This window comes from Thalassophryne amazonica, chromosome 11 (genome assembly GCF_902500255.1).
Source record: "Thalassophryne amazonica chromosome 11, fThaAma1.1, whole genome shotgun sequence".
In the NCBI taxonomy this organism is placed as follows: Eukaryota; Metazoa; Chordata; class Actinopteri; order Batrachoidiformes; family Batrachoididae; genus Thalassophryne; species Thalassophryne amazonica.
In genome coordinates this window covers 53,240,938-53,263,830 of record NC_047113.1, presented here as the reverse complement: position 1 = coordinate 53,263,830, position 22,893 = coordinate 53,240,938, and the positions used below count along the sequence as shown (strand labels likewise).

The 22,893-nt window shown below is 39.2% G+C and overlaps 1 protein-coding gene across 1 annotated transcript; it reads left to right on the top strand.

The window, feature by feature from the left end:
* The first annotated feature begins 88 nt into the window (after positions 1-88).
* On the top strand, positions 89-22,688 carry slc9a6a (solute carrier family 9 member A6a). Its single transcript, XM_034181704.1, has 16 exons — positions 89-522; positions 1,992-2,191; positions 6,022-6,099; positions 6,197-6,273; positions 6,377-6,489; positions 9,157-9,262; positions 12,791-12,932; positions 13,343-13,448; positions 13,736-13,824; positions 15,970-16,083; positions 16,603-16,714; positions 16,848-17,001; positions 17,270-17,300; positions 18,369-18,454; positions 18,923-19,028; positions 21,502-22,688. The coding sequence occupies exons 1-16, from the start codon at positions 228-230 to the stop codon at positions 21,769-21,771; spliced, it is 2,079 nt and encodes a 692-aa protein (XP_034037595.1). The 5' UTR covers positions 89-227; the 3' UTR covers positions 21,772-22,688.
* The last annotated feature ends 205 nt before the right edge of the window (positions 22,689-22,893 follow it).

The following is a 22,893-nucleotide window of genomic DNA, read 5'->3' as shown; positions in this document are numbered from 1 at the left end:
TATTTTATATTTATATAACTTGTAAAATGAATATGTACCGCTGACATGCTTTTATTGTGAAATCTGTGTCGGGGGGGAGGCGGAGGGGATAGTTTCACTTCCGGGCTGGAGTTGATTTTTCTGTTTCTGTCGTCTTTCCGTCGCGTTGCCTCCGCTACCTCCAGTGTCGATATTTACAGAAAAGTTACGTTGTAACCGCGGTGGCGTTTGTTCGGCGGAGGTGTGTGATGGGGGGAAAAGTGCATGTCAGCGGCGGGCGAAGGGCAGCGCGAGCGCTGTTGCTGCTGTTCACCCTGTGCGCGTGCGGAGCATCAGGCCAGCAGCAGCAGCAGCAGCAGCAGCAGGACAGCAGCGCCATGGAGAACATCGTCACCGAGAAGAAGGCGGAGGAGAGCCACAGGCAGGACAGTGCGGACCTCCTCATCTTCATCCTGCTCCTCACCCTCACCATCCTGACTATATGGCTGTTCAAGCACCGGCGGTTCAGGTTCCTGCACGAAACCGGCCTCGCCATGTTTTACGGTGAGCGAAGCACAGAGACATGTTGTGGTTCGGCTATGAACTGGAAGAGCACTCGTTGGAATCCATGCTCACACCAAAGGCTCTGATTCACAACAGTCAAGGAGCTGTATGAGCGGTGCAGTCAACTCGCTCACTCCCAAGTCGTCTTTTTTTAATTTCGTGCAATACTCACTCATACCTTTTGCCGATTTCAGCTCAAATTCTAGCGCAAACATGATATGCATAACCCAGGATAGTCAATGAATGAATGAATGAATGAATAAAAACACACAATGATGATTTCACAATGTGTCATTTTTGGTGAGTAATCGAAGCGAGTGTGCGACTTAGCAGTCGGCCGAACTAACCAGCGAACTCATCCAACTCTATACAATGCATTTGATTACTCGCATGGATTTCTTTCACCATTATTGATCTAGCTTTGTGGGCAGTTGCACAGAAAAATATAGTATAGAAGTATATTCAAAGCCTTTTAGGTATCAGATGAGTTTGTTTGTTTTTTTTTTTGGTTTGTTTTTTAAAAAGACAACTTGGCAGTGGGCGAGTTGGTAGAATGGAGAGTTGACCTGGAACCGTATGACCACATACTTTGGAGCAAAGAGTTGGCATTTCATTTATGACTTGTTATACCATTAATGATCCTGTCTTAGGCATAGGATCCAAATCTTTGATTTCTTCCCAGTGAATCCTGTAATTTTCAGAGATTTTTGTGTAGGCTATGGTGTACTGAGGCTGGATTGTAAATCTTGTTTAGTCCCTTTAAGTGGAATAGAAAACCTGCTGAACTACAGTAGTTACATGGCAAGGGTGTTGAGTAAGGTTTTGAAGACTGGTGGCTTAGGTGACTTTGTTGGCGAGAACCTTGTGGATGGTGCTGTGCTCTTCACTTATCTCTGCAGTGATGTTCATGTCTCTGGGTTGTCTGTATTTGAGATCGGGAGACACTTAGGAAGAGCTTATAGAGTCATGGATTTGCTGGTGTTTGTGATGCTGATGTTTTTAGTTTCCTGGTGCTTTTGCCTTACTGTATTATTGTGAGAATTCAGTGCTGACCAGCAACTTAACATGATGGCTTGGATGTGTCTGGATCTTTGAAGGATTGTTGGGTACCAGTAGAACTTTGTATTAAACGAGCAGCTGTTTAGTGAGACCCTGTTGAGGAGTGTCACTTACCTTGTGAGGGAGCGCCAACTACAACATTTTGGCCATGTAGCATTTGGCTGCCTGAATATTGAGGAGAATTATACTGACTTATTTTTATAGTTGATTTTTCAAGCCTTAATGTACATTACTGGGAGATCATTGTAGCTTTGGGCCTTGACCCATGATTCCATTGGCCTCCACATCATTGTAACTGCATCCGAGGATTTATTTTGAGTCTTGGTGTGTTTTGTGAGTTTTTGCTGAAGTTGCATATATATACTTATTTTTCCCCTCATATCTTTGTGTCCTTCTTTCCTTTTGCCTAGGCTTACTTGTTGGCGTGATCTTGCGCTATGCCATCCATGTTCCTCGGGATGTTAGCAACATTACACAAAGCTGTTTCGTTAACGCCAGCCCTGCCACGTTGCTGGTCAATGTCAGTGGAAAATTCTACGAATACACTTTGAAAGGAGAGATCAGTGCCAACGAGGTGGATGATGTCCAGGATAATGAAATGCTGCGCAAGGTATACGCTATAACTGTGTAACCAAAATGATTTTATCTCATAGGTCACCTGATTGTTTGTTTGTTTTTTGGTAATGGCAGCCACATTTATTGTATATGAATGTGTTGAGGTGTTTCTGGCGAATCCTGAATTCACCTGGTTTAGTGTGTTAATGCAGCATGAGAGTCCTACATTCTTCAGATTAATCTTGCTGTATGGTTGTAAGATTTGGACAGTAATCAGTGACTTAAGGTGAAGACTGGATGTCTTTGGGGTTCGATCTCTTCGGGGGGTTCCTCGGCTACTGCTGGAATGGCTTTGTATCAAACCAGCAGTTACTTACAAAGACAAAGATGAGGGATGCCCATGTTTCACATGGCTGCAGAAAATACTAATATGTACATGGTTGTATTAGAGATGTGAGAATGGGCCAGTGGTCTGCCTGGATGGTTGCCATCCAGCACCCAAAGTGGTTCTGTGTTGTTGTGGATGCTTCAAAGAGCAGCACAAACACATGCTCTCAGAGTTCACTTGCTATATAACCACACACACACACACCATGCATATGTTTGGGAACCCTGGCACTTTCACACATTTAGTGCATGGGTTAAAGTTCTCCGTCACCACAATGGATTTCTGTCATTTGGAAAATTTAACCATACACACGCCTGATAAAATAAAACACAACACAAAAGGTAAAACCAACTAACAATGAAAATAAATAAATAAATATAGAAATAAATAAGTGTTTCCTGTGAACACCTAGTGGCTGTTAAATCTCCACTTCGTCCCTGTTTTATTTAAGTTTAATGACAGTTTGTTTCGTTCAAACCACATCTAAGCTGTGTTTTTACACAAGAAAAAAAATGTAGTAAACTGCACGTTTGTGTCTTTTTTTCATGAAAATACGAGGTCTGTTAGAAAAGTATCGTACCTTTTTATTTTTTTCAAAAACTATATGGATTTGATTCATATGTTTTTACGTCAGCCAAGCTTGAACCTTCGTGCGCATGCCTGAGTTTATCCACGCCTGTCGGTTGTGTCATTCGCCTGTGGGCAGGCATTGAGTGAGCACTGCTCCACCCCTCTCGTCGTTGTTTCATTGCGAGGAAATGGCGGAATGATTTGGGCTTTTTTTTCCATCAGAATGTTTTCAGAAACTGTTAGAGACAGGCAGCTGGAAACCATTCGAAAAATTTATCTGGCTTTCGATGAAAATTTTACAGGCTTCACAGAGAATAAGGAGTGTTACTACAGCTTTAAGGACGGCCCACAATGGCGCACGGCGCGCCGCGCTCCAAGCCACCATCGAGAGGCAGAAACCACCACATCATTTCTAAACGGATCGCTGTGTGGAGCCGGGACCGTTGTGTGCAATTTCTCTGGTTATCACAAGAGCTGGACATCAGCCATTTTCCGGCAGATTTCACTTTTAACAAGAGATTTTGTCATGGAAAGCCACGCGGAGGCGTCGCGCGTCACGACGGATTCGCTGATGAAGCGAGACAAAGGAACACCTCCGTTTCAGAGTGTTAGAGGACAAGTTGGGACATGCCCAGCTCTCCACAATTTCTCTTATACTCACTTGACTGGTAAGCACTGAAAGCCGAGACTGGTGACTGGTAAACTGGTGACAGTGTTACTTTGTGCACAGCAGAACAAAGTTGTCAGTTGCTTTAGGCCCTAATTTTGTATTTATTGACTACACAGCCAGCAACACAGCACCTTTTTGGCGCATTAGAACCAATCATAATACTACAGAAGACAAATAATTTTTACTTGACAGTTTGAAGTGAATTTTCTTTGTTTCATAGGGCGTCATACCCATTAAAATTCACAAAAATATACAAAATTTGACTTGCTCTTTTAAAAAAATTCTGGGATAGCACCCCCAGACTCCCCATAATCAATAATGTGTTTTTACTCCACAGTTTTAAGTGACTTTTATTTGTTTCATAGGGCTTCATACTCATTAAAATTCACCAGAATATACCAAGTTTGACTCGCTCTTTTAAAAAATTTGTGGGGGAGATCCCCCAGACCCCCCCATGATCAATACTGTGTTTTTACTTCACAGTTTGAAGTGAGTTTTCTTTGTTTCAGAGGGCTTCATATCCATTAAATTTCACCAGAATACACAAAATTTGACTTGGTCTTTTAAAAATGTTCTTCGGGAGCACCCCAGCTCCCCAGAATCAAGACTACATCGTGGCCCCCCACCACCCTTTTATGTACCTTTATGTTCAAGTTTTGCATTCTTTTTATGCTTTCTCTCTCTCCTTAGAGGCTATTACGAATAGATTTGTATACTGTTTAATGAGTTTATTGTATTTATTGAGGAAAAAAGAGTGTATGCCCCCACTACACCACATTTTAGGGAATTGCTGGCATTGACTTTTGCCAGGGAAAAATTTCAGTCAGATAAAAATTTATTGGGTATTTTTAATGGCATCAAATCAAATAAAAAAAAAAAATCTGGTTTCTTAATATAAAATTTTTCAAAAATATATATTTTCTTTAAACTTGCAGTGGGAACACGTCTTTAGAAGTATAGATGTGTAAGTTGCCCGTGCCATGGGCACTAGCACACCCCCATACAATCACAGATGCTGGCTTTTGAACTTTGCACTGGTAACAATCTGGATGGTCTTTTTCCTCTCTTGTCCAGAGGACGCTATGTCCATGATTTCCAAAAACAATTTGAGATGTGGACTCATCAGACCACACCACACTTTTCCACTTTGCGTCTGTCCATTTCAAATGAGCTCGGGCCCAGAGAAGGCGGCGGCGTTTCTGGATGTTGTTGATGGCTGGCTTTTGCTTTGCATGGTAGAGTTTTAACTTGCACTTGTAGATGTGGCGACGAACTGTGTTAACTGACAATGGTCTCTGAAGTGTTCCTGAGCCCACATGGTAAGATCCTTTACACAATGATGTTGGTTTTAATGTAGTGCCACCTGAGGGATTGATGGTCACTGGCATTCAATGTTGGTTTTCGGCCTTGTCACTTACGTGTAGAAAGTTCTCCAGATTCTCTGAATCTTCTGATTATATTATGGACTGTAGATGATGGACTCCCTAAATTCTTTGCAATTGAATGTTGAGAAACATTGTTCTTAAACTGTTGGACTATTTTTTTCACGCAGTTGTTCATAAAGTGGTGACCTTGCCCCGTCTTTGCTTGTGAACGGCTGAGCCTTTTGAGGATGCTCCTTTTATACCCAACCATCCCTGGTTCTCAAGACCAGACACCTAAGTGGCTCTACTCGTTTTTTTTTTTAAATTTATTTAGATGTACCTTATGTAGAGTTCCACCTTATATTTGGGATGTATAATAGAAGATATACCTTACTGAATTTTCATGACACTCACCTGTTTCCAATTAACCTGTTCACCCGTGGAATGTTCTAAACGGGTGTTCTTTGAGCATTCATCAACTTTCCCATTCTTTTGTTGCCACTGTCCCAGCTTTTTTGAAATGTGTTGCAGGCATCCATTTCAAACTGAGCAAATATTTGCACAAAAACAATAAAGTTTATCAGTTTGAATATTAAATATCTTGTCTTTGTGGTGTATTCAATTGAATATAGGTTGAAGAGGATTTACAAATCATTGTATGCTGTTTTTTATTTACATTTCACACAACGTCCCAACTTCATTGGAATTGGGGTTGGAATACAAACTAAAAAAAGAAAAATGGCATCACTTCAACTAGTGTGTGTGTGTGTGTGTGTGTGTGTGTGTGTGTGTGTGTGTGTGTGTGTGTGTGTGTGTGAGAGAGAGCGAGATATATATACCTGATAGTTGTTATTTGATGATGTAATATGTCGGACTTTCTTTGTGTGACTCAGGTCACCTTTGACCCAGAAGTTTTCTTCAATATTCTCCTGCCTCCAATCATATTCCATGCTGGCTACAGCTTGAAAAGGGTAAACATCCACTTATTTCTGTCATGTGTTAGTGAGAGTACATTGTCTGTATGTGATGTTGATTTGGTGTTGATGTGTTTCACACTTTGTGTTTCAGAGGCACTTTTTCCGTAACATGGGGTCCATCCTGGCTTATGCGTTTTTGGGGACAGTTATCTCTTGTTTTGTCATTGGGTAGGCATACAAATTTATTTTTGCCAAAAAGCACAAAGTAAGTGTTTCGTGTGTGCGTGCGATATTCAATGTCAAAGTGCCTGTTTGTGATTTGTTTTGCCAGGTTGTTGATGTATGGCTGTGTGATGCTAATGATGCAGGTGGGACAGCTGCGTGAAGATTTCTTCTTCACAGATTGTTTGTTCTTTGGGGCCATTGTCTCTGCCACAGACCCAGGTGCTTATTCCATTTTCTCACATTTCATTTCATAACATTGTGAAAAATTGTTTGGAGACAATTAAGTTGTTCAGCAATTTTCCTCTTTCATAAGTATTATCTTAAAAGAACACATGTACAGACACTGAGTGAAAATTTAGATCTGGAGCAGCTGCATGCACAAGAGAAAAACTTTACAGCAAAGTGTGTAATCACTTTTCACGTATAAATTACGTTATTTCTTTTATGTGCACTCTTTCAGATTATAAGAAAGTTGTGTTGTAGGGGAAGACGGGGCACAGTGGATCAGAAATGTTGTTTTGTGGCAGCATAAACACATTATGCATAGGTTTAGGTCATTCTATTGTGGATTTTTTTTTTTTTTTTGTAATTTGTTTATTAGCATTTCGTGTCAAATATATACATAACATACTGTAACCACTGTGTGTTCATCATCCTCATACTATCAACATCAATGTACATTCCTTTTAAAAGCACACATACCCCGACACAAAATGCTTAAAGTAATGTTAGAGAAAAACACTTACAACAAAAAAACAACCCAAACAGAACCGAAACAATTAGGGAGTTATTTATGTCTCCCCAAGTGTAATTTACAGGTGTAAAAAAAATCAAATTTTAAAATTTTTGATTCACTGTGCCCCGGACACTAATTCACGGGGCACAGTGAATCAGTGTTTGGGGCATAGTGAATCAACTTAGAATATAATGAAAAAACACATTATTATAAAGATTGCTTCAAAATTATTAAATATATGCTGATGGATATACAAAGTATAATCCAGCAAACCATCTATGTAATGTGTGAGTGTCTTATATAGTGATATAAGTCCTTTAGAAACTATTATAAATACAGCTGTCATAATTTCTGTTCAAACATGAAAACAGTTGTTTATATACACAAATTATAGAAATAATTCATGGAAAAATAAATGTATAAGCTTCAACAGGTAATATTTGTCATCCAGGTGATACTGGGGTTTAGTGAATCACTTTCTAGACTGATTCACTGTGCCCCGGGTGCATGTGACACACATGAGTCATGTTATCAAATAGCTGATAGTCTGGAGAAGACATAACACATGCTCATCAGTTGGACGGGGTAGTTTTCTAACTAATAATTTTTTTGGGCCACCTTTCATCTGTTGTGAGAAATAAATACAAAGACACTGACATCCACAAAATTTACTTTTGATAGGAAAAAACTGAATCCACTTGCAACTTAGTTTTACCCTTAATGTATCCAAAAACAAAACACTTATTTATAAGGGGGATGTCTTTATGTATAAAAATATGGCATAACTGCTGCAATATATATATGTAGTTTTGCAGATATAGCTACTGATTCACTGTGCCCCGGTTTCCACTATTAGTTGTTTTTACAATAATTTTATTACTGAGTGGTCATCAGCAGCTGTTTTTGTTTTATCATGTACCACACCAAAAAAAGGAAAACATGATTTTAATATGTACATGGGTTGCATATAATCAGAATGTGTCCAAATAACATACTTTTCTTATGTTTGTCACTACAAACCTAAGAAAATTTTATTTTTCTCAGTTAGAAACATAAGAAAACTGTGGCGGGGCGGGGGCCAAGTGGTTAGTGCGCTTGGTTTCAGTGCGGAAGGTTCCCAGTTCAAACCTCACCCCTGCCACATTTCTGCATGTAATCCGGAGTTACGTCAGGAAGAGCATCCGACATAAAACTTGTGCCAATTCAACATGCAGATCCTCCTTGTATTTGCTGTGGCGACCCTGAGTGAAAACAAGAGAGCAGCTGAAGGGACTTATTAGAAACATAAGAAAATTACGTTATTTGGACACATTCTGATCATGTGCCACCGATTTACATTTTTGAATCATGTAAAATCCAACAGACTTTTTTCTTTGGTGCAAATAGAAGAAGTCAAGCTTGACTTTCTATTATTTAATTGTGAAATTGACATTTGCAATTTTATAAATGAATAGTTTCACATTTGATTTTTTTATAGTAATGTTTGTACATTTCAAAATTTTAATCATTATTTTGGCCCACTTCAAAAGACCCATTCAAGTCTACATTATTGTTAAATTTGTAGGTTGCCTAAATCTTTTGCTCAGTATGGTAAGGTTGATGCTGAAGTGCAATTAAAATTGTTATTATGCATTCAAAAATGGCTTGGTTGTTGATTTCTGTGTTAAAATGCACTTTGTCCAATTACATTATTATCCTGACTGCAAACAAAAATGTGGCTGCTGTACAGTAGGAATCACACTGACTGTCCATCTATCCAGGAATCTTGTATACACAACTCCTAAACTGCTTGGTGGAGTTCAGTGAAACTTTACACAGTCGTAGCACACCGTTGTAGATGTGCATGAAGGAAAATAATTGCGATCTGACATCATAAAGGTCAAATTATTGGAGTTTGGTTATCCAGTTTGTTAATTAAGCTGTTTTATCACAAGGATTTACTGTTACTGATGTATAATCTATGCAGGCAGCTAGTGTGGAAGAGCTGGGGTACCACAATCTGTTTTGTTTTGTTTTTTTGTTTGTTTGTTTGTTTGTTTGTAGGACAAAGCAATCCGTGAGCTTAATTTGTTGTGTTCTTACTGCAAAAAACAGTTGTGTGTGTCAGGTGTAAGATGGAGGATTGTGATCACTGTTTCTCTCTGTGTCAGTTACGGTCCTGGCCATCTTCAACGAGCTGCAGGTTGATGTGGATCTTTATGCTTTACTGTTCGGGGAGAGCGTGCTCAACGATGCTGTGGCTGTGGTGCTGTCCTCGTAAGTCAGCCGTCTTTATGACACAACGCAAACAGAAAGTGTGACTCTAGTCCGTATCCACTTGACTGAGTAAAGTGTGCTGCTTGTAATCAGCAGGGCTAAAATTCTGAGTAGGAATCATGCAGTTTATATATTTGTCCTCTACTTTGGGGCTGTTTCCACAGAATTGTAAGTTACAATAGCAGGCACGGTGGAGAGGACACTTCCTGTGGAGACACGCTGACGAGCGCTTTGAACGGGTGCACTAAGTAGAGCACAGTGTGCCTTTGTGGTGCCCTTGCACAAAAAAAAATCACCAGCTGTTTGCTGCATAGTCTTGGAATAATCTGTTAATTTATTTTTATGATGAACTGTATTTAGTTTCTTTTTTTCTGAAATATTGTGCAAATAAAAGCAAAGCAGAGGGCAGAATACCATAAAACACTGTCAGAAAACGGCTGGTGATTTGTTTTGTGTACTTGGGGTTGTTTATTTTGAAGGTGAATATAGTTTGTCTGCAGACATACTTCGTTCAAGTGGTACTTTCAAGTCATGAAAAAGCACTTTTTAAAGCACAAAGTGGTGCTAGAATTTCCTCAGTTTCTGATACAGTGCATCCGGAAATTATTTACAGCACTTCACTTTTTCCACATTTTGTTTTGTTACAGCCTTATTCCAAAATGGAGTAAATTATTTTTTCTTTTTTTACTCTGTAGCAGGTTTTCATCCAGGATGTCGCTGTACATTGCTGCATTCATCTTTCCCTCAATCCTGACTAGTCTCCCAGTTCCTGCCACTGAAAAACATCCCCACAGTGTGATGCTGCCACCACCATGCTTCACTGTAGGGATGGTGCCTGGCTTCTAAGTGAAATGCTACAAATACTTTCCAGATGCACTGTAGTTTTCTGTGACTGGAAAATCAGACTCTTGAGGACCAAGAAGCTAAAAATGAGTTGCAAATGCTACTTGATCCAAGTTTGTAAAACTGTTTGGACTTGTTCTTTTCATTGATGCTGACATATCAGATGGCCAAATGTTAATCTCTAAAAGTTTTTATCTTCCTTTGTGATGAAAAGAACCTTATTAAATTTGGTGTAGTGATGCTGTTACTGCCACTCAACATTTTCAACACATTTTAAGCTTTGCTTCCACACCTTTTGCAAAACTTGTATAACTTTAAGATAAGACTCGACTCGCTTGATTATGTTCCTTCTTGACGAATCACGATAAAGTCAATTTTCCCTCCAAGGTCCACGCTAGCTGATACATAATCAAGCGAGTCGAGTCTTATCTTAAGTTAGGACAACAAAAGTTGTTTGTACTTACATTAGATGATGGCGACTGGTCTCCTTGTCCGTCCATATCTGTCCAGCTCATATCAGAAGTCAAAATGAGTCAAATGGCTGAGATCTAAATAGACGGCTGTGTAATGAATGGAACCACACTGCATCTAGTGGATATCCAGTGTGCATGAGTGTGTATTTGCGAATCTATAGGTATTTGTTTGTGGATCTGTGTGGATTTCGCGAAAAGAATGTCTCAAAATTACGTCAGAGGAAAGCGATAATTGGTGATCCACAAATGCTGAAACTCAATTCACAAATACAATTTCCAGTTTTACAAATGTAATTTTTTTTTTTTTTTTTTTACAAATTAAGTTTTATATTTGCAAATACATTATTTGCAAAGACCAATTTACAAGTTACAAATATGAAATTTGCATTTGTGGATATCTGAACACATTTGCAAATCAATGATTATTTGTAGATCACCCTGTGTGCATTTACAAATATTAATGAGACAATTTTAACCCCATATTTTATATGGCTTACAGGAAATCCTGACCTTTTGGGAACTTTATCTGTCTACAAATAAAGAAAGGTTTAATATCAGTAGCTGTAGGCAGGGTGGTGGCCATGCAGTTAAGTGCACTTACTTTTCAGTGTGGAAGGTTTCCAGTTTAAAACCCACTCCTGCCCATTCTTCATGTAATATGGAGTTGCGTCTGGAAGGGCATCCAGCATAAAACCTGTTCCACATCAACATGCAGATGTACCTCAGATCTGCTGTGGTGACCCCGAGTGGAAAAACAAGGCAGCAGCCGAAGGGATTTACTTTTAGTACTGTCAACAGCAATGCGACATCTCACAGCGCTCCGTACTTTTCAGTCTTGAATTATTAAGTACGAGTTAGCTAAACAATGTGTCGCAATAATTTTGTTCAGACTCTCTGAGCTCTGCATCTCTGTTCTACTCATATCACTGCATTCAAGATAATGTCAAACTTTGAAAATTGAACGTGGGAACATCAGAGTCCTGAAAACCATGTATTCACTTGATCAACTCAGGAAGCATTGATTTTCTCAGAAATTGATTGATCAAGATGGACAGTTATATTAGATGAAAGTAATTCAGTTTGTATCAATTGCAGCAAAAAACAGTAACAATATGTAAAAGTAAAATAAGCTGGCAACTTCACATATATAATACAATTCAGAAGTCATGCACTCACATAAAAAGCAAATGATCATTGCATATAGTAATTAAGTATTACTGTAATTTCTGGAGTATAAGTTACAGATTTTTTTTACTAGTCTTGGAGGCCCTAATACTTATACTCCGATGTGACTTATATGGGTGAGACTACGGGCACTTACTATGTCCTTTGATCATATTGTATGAAAAACAGAAAAAAGGGGAAATTTCACACTTTTATAGTTATCTTTACAATGAAAGTGTGTTAAGAAATTTGTTCTAGTAGTCTATGATGACTTTTTCACCTTTTTTCAGCATCATTATATGTAAATATTGCCGTTTTGTGCTTGTCCCACACCCAGACTTTTGATCTTCAATGATAAAAAATGAATGGTAAAAAAACGTTTTTTCTAATGTTTTAAAATATCTCTGAATAAAATATCAGTAAAATAATCAAAACATAATTGGGGTATTCAGTGTCATACAACTGTTGTGATTTTTTTAAACAAAATGTAGTTGTCCCACACTATTGCCGTAATTTCCACCACAACACTGTAATGTCCCTTTAAACAGTTTGTATGAAAGATTGTTTGGGTAGTTTCTATGGAGATAAACAGTGACATCAGAGCACATGTATATAGCGCCAAATCACAACAAACAGTTGCCCCAAGGCACTTTATATTGTAAGGCAATGGTGTGGTGGAAATTACATTTACAAAGCCAATAGTGCCCGTAGTTAAAGAATCACCCATATATGGAAAATTCACAAGTTTGTTATTACTAATAGTAATTATACTAACTATTTATATAAACATTTCCAAGAATCAAAGCACTAAACAAAATAGAATCCAATAATAAAAGGATGAATCCATCCATTTATACCTGCAGAATGCGTGCAAGTGCGCGGATCAAACTCATGCAAGTGTCAGGGCACCTTTAACATGAGGTTAATGCATTATTTGCTGACAAACATCCACATAAAGAAGACAGCAGTCATTCATCTTGTCATTATTAACCCTCTATAGACTTTCATTCATCATTGTGACGTGTGGTTGTACTTTGTGTTTCTTCAGGTCTATCGTGGCGTATCAGCCACAGGGAGACAACAGTCACACCTTCGAGGTCATGGCGATGCTGAAATCTTTTGGGATGTTTATAGGTGTCTTCAGTGGCTCTTTTGCTTTGGGCGTGGCCACTGGAGTCGTCACTGCTCTCATATCTTTTTCTCTTGACCTAACCCTAACAACATTACTAATTACAAAATTTTTGTTATTGAGATAAAGTGGATAAGTTGGATTTTAGCACAATCACAACTGCATGTTAAATATTCTTATAATTTTCATAAATAACATTACTGGTTTGGCGTAATACACTAAAGAAAATCTATTTCACAGTTTAATTAATATTAAATTTATTAGATGTATTTCTTCTTGAAGAATCCAGTCGGTTGTGTGCAAATTGACACAATCATTGTAATGTTTAATTTAATGGTACATTTAACCATTCCTTTGCATAAGAAAGTAGTAAAATGATCTAGACTTAATGAGACAATACTTAAAAAATGTTTCTGATGTTATTTTGTGGCATTTTAGTGTCTTGTTAAATTTCTTGACTGCTGTCCATACGTGACAAAATTCACCAAGCTGAGAGATTTCCAGTTGCTGGAGACAGCTCTTTTCTTCCTCATGTCATGGAGCACGTTCCTGCTGGCTGAGGCTTGTGGCTTCACAGGTAAAAACAAACACACAAAGGGCACAAGCACGTAATTCAGTGTGCATTCATTTGGCACCATCCTATTCAAAAATATAAGAAAGATGCTTCACGATTTAGAGTTTGAAGCTGCAGTTCACCATTAGTGTCAGTTAGCATCCACACAGCCAAAGTGTCCTTGAGCATCACTGTAAATCTGTAAGGGCAAATAAAAATGTACATTTGTTGTGTAAATCAGAAAAGTGTAACACAATGTTTGTTAATAATCCTGGGTTTGTGTGTCTGGTTCTGTGTATGCTGTGTTGCAGGTGTAGTAGCAGTGCTGTTCTGTGGAATCACTCAGGCGCATTACACATACAACAATCTGTCCCCTGAGTCCCAGGACAGGACCAAGCAGGTCAGATCAGATTTAAATAACATGACTTGATCTATTTTTTTATTTCCACTGAAGTTGCATTTGTATCATCTCATCAATCAAGGGTCACGGGGGGCTGGAGCCTATCCCAGCAGCCATAGAGTATGAGGCAGGGTACACCCAGGACAGGACGCCAGTCTGTCGCAGGGCCACAAACAGACAAAAGCAAGAGGGTCTTAACATGTTAAGATGTTCTGTGGAAACCCAAAACATCCAGATGAACTATTAAATTTAGTTTGTTCTTGCAGATTGTTTTATTTTATTTTACTGAGGTTTATTGAATCCCATCTTTTCAGGATTAGGTATATCACTATAGACATTCCTGTCTGCTATATCAGAGGTCACAACCCCGCTCTCGGAGACTGGCTGGACCCGCCTCCTCCGCGCACACAGAAAAGGAGGCAGGCAACCAGCCGTGAGTTCCTCCATTTCATTAGCTGGAGAGCGCTTTGCACTGTGTGCATCCGATTGGCTTGCACATATGCAAGACAGCCTAGTTGCCACCTCCTTCTTTTATACTGTGCTCATATTGTGCACATTTATTTTTGCTGCATAAAATTCTATTCATAAATAGTTTTTAGTACAAGTGTTAAGTGTTTTTTTTCACCGACACGCAAAATTAAAGCAAAACAGCAATAAATAAATGTCCTGACTGCCTGTGCCACGTCACGTTTGGGCAGATTTTTGTGCAGAAGTGTCGTGACTTTGCTGCTGTGTGCCTGCCTCCTTTTCCACGTGCGCAGAGGAGACGAGGACCAGCCAGCTCCTGGAGACCACCTGCCCTTCATGTTTTCCAACTCTTTCTGCTCCACCCACTGCTAATATAAATACTCCAGGTGTGCTCAGCCAATCAAGAGTTAGGAAACACCAGACTTGACTAATCGGCAGTGTTGCCAAAGTAACATTGAAAAGTTACTTTATTAGTTAGCACGAGGTCACAGTTTGTCAAACTGGTAAGAGGCGGAGCTACAACTCCGCTGTTTTCTGAAGCAGCTCTTCCTTCACTGCGCTTGGCACAGAGTTCTCCCAATCAGGAATTCTACGCAGCAAAAAAAAAAAAAAAAAAACCACTTATTTTGTAATGGACACTGAGCCACCTTGGCCCCAACCACTCAGAATGATGATGATTTTAAGCCTTTCACATTTTTTAAACGTGACGTTGGTGATTTTAACACTGACATCGTGACCTACCAGAACATCGACAAGCTTCCCGTTCAGTTTACATTCTAGTGTGACTGAGCCCATAGGAGGACTAAACATTAATTTAGTCTAATTCGTCTAATAAGTTTAATTAGGGGAGGTGGAGGTGATGGTCTAGGGGAGGTGATGGTCGTGTGGTTAAGTGTTGGGCTTGAGACCAGAGGATCCTTGGTTCAAATCCCAGCCTGACTGGAAAAATCACTAAGGGCCCTTGGGCAAGGGCCTTAATCCCCTAGTTGCTCCTAGTGAGTACCTTTTATGGCAGTAGCCTCACATCGGGGTGAATGTAAGGCATTATTGTAAAGCGCTTTGAGCATCTGATGCAGATGGAAAAGCGCTATATAAATGCAGCCCATTTACCATTTAGTTACTTTTTAGTTGCTTTATACAGTTACTTTAAACAGTTACTTCATTAGAAGCTTTATGCGATTACTTTATTAGAAGCTGCAGACAACTTGTAACTAATAAGGTAACTAGTAATCTATTTTGGTTACTCTTAAGATTGAGTAATCAGCAAAGTAAATAATAGTTACTTTTCTGAGTACTCAATCTTAAAAATAACCAACTTAGATGACTGGTTACTTTAATAGTTACATTCAGCAGCTGCTAACAAGTTGTCCGCAGCTGCTAATCAAGTAACTGTAAAATGTAACTGTATAAAGTATCTAATAAAGTAACTTTTCAAAGTTACTTTGGAAACACTGCTAATCGGCTCTAAAACATGCAGGGCAGGTGATTTCCAGGAGGAGGGTTGGTGAACCATGTTTTATGTCCCTTTAAAAAACTCAGTCCAAATCCTGTTTCAGATTGGGGTGATCCTGAGGCAAAACAAAGCCAAGGAGACATCCAGAATATTCAGCACAATCTGAGACATATCAGCTAATGTTGTTGTAATGTAATGCAGTCCATGTTTCTGTTGTGTTGCAGCTGTTTGAACTGCTGAATTTCCTGGCAGAGAACTTCATTTTCTCCTACATGGGTCTGACCCTGTTCACCTTCCAGAACCACGTCTTTAATCCCATGTTCATCGTTGGAGCCTTTGTATCTTTTGCACATGAAACTAGTGGAAATCATTACTGTGTTCAGTCACACTTTAAGGCATGTGTCGTCACCATTAAATTTGGTGCTGTTAAGTCATAAAAGAAAACTTAGAAGCTAATTACTTTGTAATGTAATAATATAAAATGAAGAAAATGCTAAATGATTTAAATATTGGCCGGGGGGGCATATGGAGATGTGCATGAAGGAAAATAATTCCAGTCTAACATCTTCAAGAGGAAGTCACTGGAATTTTACATACAACAAATGTGTCAGAAACATTTGGTGAATTTCAATGAAACCTCACACAGTGGTGTGAATTTGTGATTTAAATACATCTTTTTTTTTTTCAATTACATGTACAGAGGTTGAACACTTTAATTCAAGTATTTCATCACATCAGATTTTTTAACAATCTGTATATATTTTATGCAAGTATAGCTGGTATGGGGGGTCAGTTTTCACCGGCCTCTACTTTGTTGTCTGTTTTGTTGTTTTCTCCTTGACCTCGTTCCCTCTCAGGTAGCAGTGTTTCTGGGAAGGGCTGCTAACATCTACCCTCTGTCGTTTCTCCTCAATCTGGGACGACGCAACAAGATCAAGTCCAACTTCCAGCACATGATGATGTTTGCAGGTCCATAGTGTACAGATAAAACATGACCGGAATACTTTGTGCTTTAAATCAGCCTCCAACATGACAAACCTGTAACATATTCAGACATTGTTATGTGTGTATGTTTAACATGTTCCCACACTGTGGTCTTCAGGGCTACGAGGCGCGATGACGTTTGCCCTGTCCATCAGGGACACGGCCACATATGCCCGTCAGATGATGTTCTCCACAACTCTCCTTGTGGTCTTCTTCACTGTTTGGATTTGTGGAGGCGGCACCACTCAGATGTTGTCCTGCCAGCGTATACGGTTTGTCTTTTCTTGACCTGTCGAAGCCTATCCTGGGTGCAGTAGTATTTTAAGTCTGACATGATTTGTCTTTAAAAATTGTATGATAGTGCGACTTTTTGGTTGCACAAACTTTCTGGCAACTATTTTGTGGTAGATCACAAACACATCAGGTAATCATTCTGTGTTAAAACTCAAAGAAATACTCACAAAATGACATTTGCTACACCTTTAAGAAAAATACAATACTGTTCTGCAACTAATTTGCAACTGTGATTCTTTTTAACAGAGTGGGAGTGGATTCTGACCAGGATAACTCTGTGAGTGTTGAAAAGGAAAAATGACTGTGATGTGACTGATGTGTAAGTCTACAGTGTATAGGACTGAGGAGTGTCTTTTTTTTCTCCTCAGAAATGGAATGTAGCATTCATAACCATCTGTTCATTAGTGCAGAAATTACCTGCACTAACGAATCAATGTGTTTTCGTAAGTGTAGAATGAGTCATTCATATCACCACTTTGACACAGTTGCTCAAAAGGGACATACCTTTTCTGGAGTATAAGTTGCACCTTTTTTCTGTATTATCAGCTCTTTAATTTTGTATTTTATGGGAATTGTTTCAGTGTACATTTTATTATTGCCATATATTCTTTTATTATTGGAGTTTTTGTTTAGTTTTTTAGTAGGGTTGGTGGCCAAGCAGTTAAGTGAGCTTGTTTCCAGTGTGCTTCCTTGTTCAATTCCATCCCGCCCCATGCTCAGTGTGATGTGGAGTTGTACCGTGTAGGGCACCCGGCCTAAAACTTGTGCCTAAATCAACATGCACATCCCTAACTGATCCGCTGTGGCGGCCCAGAGTGAAACTAGAGAGAAACTGAAGGGACTTTATTTTGTTTAGTACTTTGATTCCTGGCCGTATATAATATAAATAGTTGTTTTAATTATTGTTATTATTAACTATAAACATGTGATGTATATCATTTTCCTCCCCCCTTTGGGATAGTAGTCACAGGCCCTCCCAAACTAGTAAAAAACAAAGAAAAAAACCTTATACTCCATGAAAATACAGTACTTACTCCACATTTGCAATGTTGCAGGGTGGCTATAAAACAAGAAAAAAGAAGAGGAATCTGTGTTTGCTCCACTATGCACTGTTTACTGGTTGCTAGTTCAGCCTAACAAGTCTTGAGAACCCTCCTTTTTGTTTTCCATCATACTTATTGATTATCACAAGAGAAGAACTAAAAATATGAAGGGGAACAAAATTACCACCGGCGATGGCATAATAAAATCTAAACCAGTACTAGATGAGAGTAAATCACACACACTAGCTAATTTTTTTGTTGTTGTTATTTCTGCTAACAACTGTTTGTTGGTATGTGTCCAGGTGACTATTGCTGAAGGCTCAGAAAGAAGAAGCACCAAACAAGAAAGCGCATGGCTTTTCAGAATTTGGTACAACTTTGACCACAAGTATCCTTTGATGGACTTAATCACAAATGATTGTGATCACAAATTTGCAGCATGTGTTATGTTTAAAAGCCCCCAGTATGAAAACAAATAAACATACTTTTATTTTTCTGCCCTTAACAGGGATTTTACTTTTTGCCATTTTAACAATTTCGCCACATTTGTCAGGATGTTTAGCTGCCTGAAACTTTTAGAAGAACACAATGAACTTGTAAGCCTGCCAGTAAAAGCTGAGTAATAATGACTGTAGTTCCCTGTCCCAAACAGCAGAGGGAGGTTTGTGTGTGGAACTGCAGTCCACTAAGTTTCTCTGTGTGCTGATTCTGTTAGATTAACACATTTGAGTAAATTGGATACAAGCTTTAGACGAGCTTAAGTGCACCATATGTAGTTTTTAGTGTCTTTCTGTTTTTGTTGTGTTCAAGCTGCTTGTTTGAGTGTGTTTTCCTTTACTAAAGCTGCCTTTTTCAGCTACCTGAAGCCTATCCTGACTCATAGTGGCCCCCCTCTCACAGCCACACTGCCTGCATGCTGCGGGCCCCTCGCCCGCTTCCTCACCAGCCCTCAGGCATTTGAGGTCAGATTCTGGTTCAGTTCTTTTCCTGATTCAAGTTTAATTTTTTTTTTTTTTTTATGACTAAAAATGCAGAAATGTCATATGATTAAATACAGTTTGGAACACTCAATCCTGAATTATATTATTTTTGGTAAACTTGAAGTGCCCTCAGTAGAGTGTTCCACCACCAAGGCCATAATCGTGCCATCTTGCAATGTTAAACTCAGAAATTACTGGACCTGTGCTTTTTCTTTTTTTTTTTTTTGTGAGTTTGTCTCAAAGTTACTTAGTCCAGGCCAGCAGCTTTTTAAAAAAAACAAAACAAACAAGCCTCCTTACATTAAAATTATTCTGCTTCTTAACTCTGTTCAGCTTAGGTTTGTTTGCATTTTCACAAGTTTGCTAAAATTTAGTTTGTTTAAATCAAATTAGTATACAATGCCTTAATTTCTGTGGTACTACAGGGTGTCTCAAAAAATGTACCCAAAAGTATTTTAACAGCACAGAAAAGCCAATCAATATTATCAGACATTTTCTGCATGACCATGTGGCCAAAGCATGTAATTTTTCTCCCCAATGCACAATTTTTAGTTTAGTCTTTTCTTTTTGATTTTAAGCCTTTATCTTTTACACCACATGATCAATGTAACCTCCTCGTCTGAAGTTTCCTAAGAAACAAATCATCCGTCTCCAGTTTTCCGGAAAGCCACCTAGCAAATTCAAGTCTCCTTGCCATTTGATGGGGAGTTAGTTTGCTCTGAGACTGAATTTTGTATGGAAAGAGATGTTAGGATGCGTTGCACAGAACTCAGCGATTTTTGTTCTCTGAATTAGGGTCAACTGCGGCATTTTTCCTGGACTTTAATATCTTGGAGAACAAACTTTAAGGTTCCTGAAATGAGAAAAATACCATTATTTCCCAGTAAAACCATTTCCTGGTATTCATATTTCAGTGTGTGTGTGTGTGTATATATATATGTATATAACATATGTATATATGTTGCATTTCATGGAAACTGAGAACTTGGATTTTCCAATTTACAACTACAAAAAATAAATACATCCATGCTATGATAAAACACTAGTCAAGTAAAAATACTGCAACTTATGTTAGCATTGACAGTTGACATGCCAGACTTGCATGAGTGTTGTCTTATCTGTCCAGCAAATATCCAGCAAAACCTTTGTGTGAAATATGGCTAGATTTTATCTGAAGTTCTTCCCAATGGGACCTCTGATGGCCTATGCTTATTAGCTGTGGCTGTCGCCATCTTCCTGTTTCTGTTTTATGTCTTCCTCGCACTTTGCCACAATTAAAGATCTACCGGATTTCTTCTGTTACATGAATCTAACACGAGCTTATGTAGCATAGCAGTGCCCTTTCACTCTGATGGCATGCTGGGAAATTGAGTTTTCAGGTCTGCTAATGCGTCTTAATACAATTTTCATCCATGCAGTCAGAATTGTTTTTGCAGACAAGGTGAATTTTGAGCGTAACAACTAAAATATGAATTCTAAGAAATTAAATAATAGTTGTACAGAATTAAAAAAACTTGCAGCTTTAATGTCTATTCCCATGCAAGTCCAGTATTTTAACCAAGATTTTCAAAAATGTTATCATTAGCAAAACAGTTTATCTTGCAGTGTGGACATTCGATGTGATGATCTTCCTCCACCACAAAATATAAAGTTATCCATTCCTGGGTAATGTGTTCATGGACCTGTTAAAACTGATTTTAATAGGTCACCTTTTCTTCCAATTTTTAAGACCCCATTAAAAAACAAACAAACAAACAAACAAAAACCATTAGTTTATCATCCTTGACATCAGAAAAAAGTGGTGAGGACGGGTGCATTTTTTTTTCTTTCTTAGAAATGGGTACATACAACGTCATTTCAAGCCTGAAAAATGCCACATACAGCACCTGCATACCAAGTGAGGAACTAAAAATATCAGCTATTTTCAAAATAAATCTTGTTTCCACGTTGAATACAGTCAGTGTACGGCACGCTAGTAGCGTGATGAACATGCACACTGTGTGTGAGTGATGCGGAGCAACTGTGGTTGTCAATGACCGTCTTTGGCCAAAGCACCCTCACCACCTCGCGGACATGCCGGTTCTTGCACCAGCTGTACCGCCATCAGTGAAATTCACCAAAATAAATAAAAATAATAGTAATAATTGATGCGGGCTGATTTCGGCATTCAGGCATGGATGATAAACAGTTTTTTTTTTTTTTTGTAATGGTGCCTAAACAAATTTGACATTTTTTGCCCCAACATTAAGGATTTTGTCCAACCTCCCACAAGGTTTACTAAAAACCGGTTCATTAGTTTTTGAGTAATCCTGTTAATAGGCTAGGAAACAGACAGACAGGGATGAGATCCGTTCCTGGTTTGTGGAGTCACTGATAAGGGATTTTAAAGTACAGATCTTCCAGTTGATTGTAGTTTGCGTGGCATGTCTGACGTTCTCTGTTCACCTTCTCCTAGAATGAAGGACAGCTGCAGGATGATGACTCGGACCTCATCCTGACTGATGGCGATATCAACCTGACGTACGGCGACATCACAGTGAGTACCGATGCCACCGGTGCCCACACCAGCAGCGGCCCGGTGGGCTCCTTCGCTGGGCCCAGCACCTCTGACGACCTGGACAGAGAGCTCACATACGGCGATCACGAGGTGGTGATGAGAGGCACACGTTTGGTGCTGCCCATGGACGACTCAGAGCCGCCCTACACAGACCAGCGCTTGCACTAAAGCATCACCCGTCCAGCCTGCCCTGACTCCAACCGTCAAGCAAAATACTCATACCTGAGTCTTCTTTCACACTTCCAGTTTTTCCTCTTCCGCTCTTCTTGTTTTGACCACACATTCTTTCACTGTTACATTTGTCACTTCCTCCTCATGGCAGATCACTCTCTACCTCATTCTTGTTCTGCTTGTTTTCACAACTTCTATGATGTAATCTATTTATTTTCAGGGGGCATAGAATTTAAGATGGGTTACTTTGTGTCTGTCAGTTCCCACACTGTAGCACTGCATAGAGGTCCAGCAGCAAGTGTTAGCCTGTAAATGCAAGTTAGAGTACCAACCACAAGCTAATGCGTCTTTGTACAGTATATCACAACAGTACTACACCTTTGATACAGTATGCATGCTGAGGAGGATGCTTGTTGTTTTCTTTGTAAGGAAGGGTTGAGAGCTTTTCTGTATTTTTTGGGGGGGGGGGGGGGTCTGACCTTGAATGTTTTCTGCCTTCTCTTTGTGCATTGGTGCAGTCACAGGCATGCAGGCCCAGTGGACAGTATTACTGTACAGTTAGTTATAATCAAGTGCCTGGGAATTGTAGTTTTGAGCCTGGCAACCCATGCTGGATCACTTCTGGGAAGCGGAGCATGTTCAGAACGGGCCGTCATGCAGTTTCCTTTGTATAAAAGTAAAAAAAAAAAACTGTCCACATGGTAGCAATATCCTCAGTGGGTGTTTGGCTGTCAGTGTGTGCGCCTGTAAATAGTATGTAACATTGTGACGCCGTTCGTCGATGCAGTGACCCTGGCCATGACAGTTGTGGATCTCTCTCAGTGACCTTTGACTGTGACACAGAGGGGGAATTTACACCTTATTTTAGACGCTGATGTCACTTACAGCAGATTGAAGGGCTGTTGTTTTGAAAATGAGATCCAAATCTGTTTTAATGGAGAAAGCGGTGCCATTTCTATCCTGCATTTGACATTTTGTGACAGTTCAATGCAGACAACCTTTAAGTATTTTGTAAGATTTTTTGCAACACAGCAGTAGGTACTCAAAGCTTAAAAATTACATTTTTCATATGATTTAGCATTATGTATAAGTTTTGTATTGCAGTGCTGTATTGGTTTC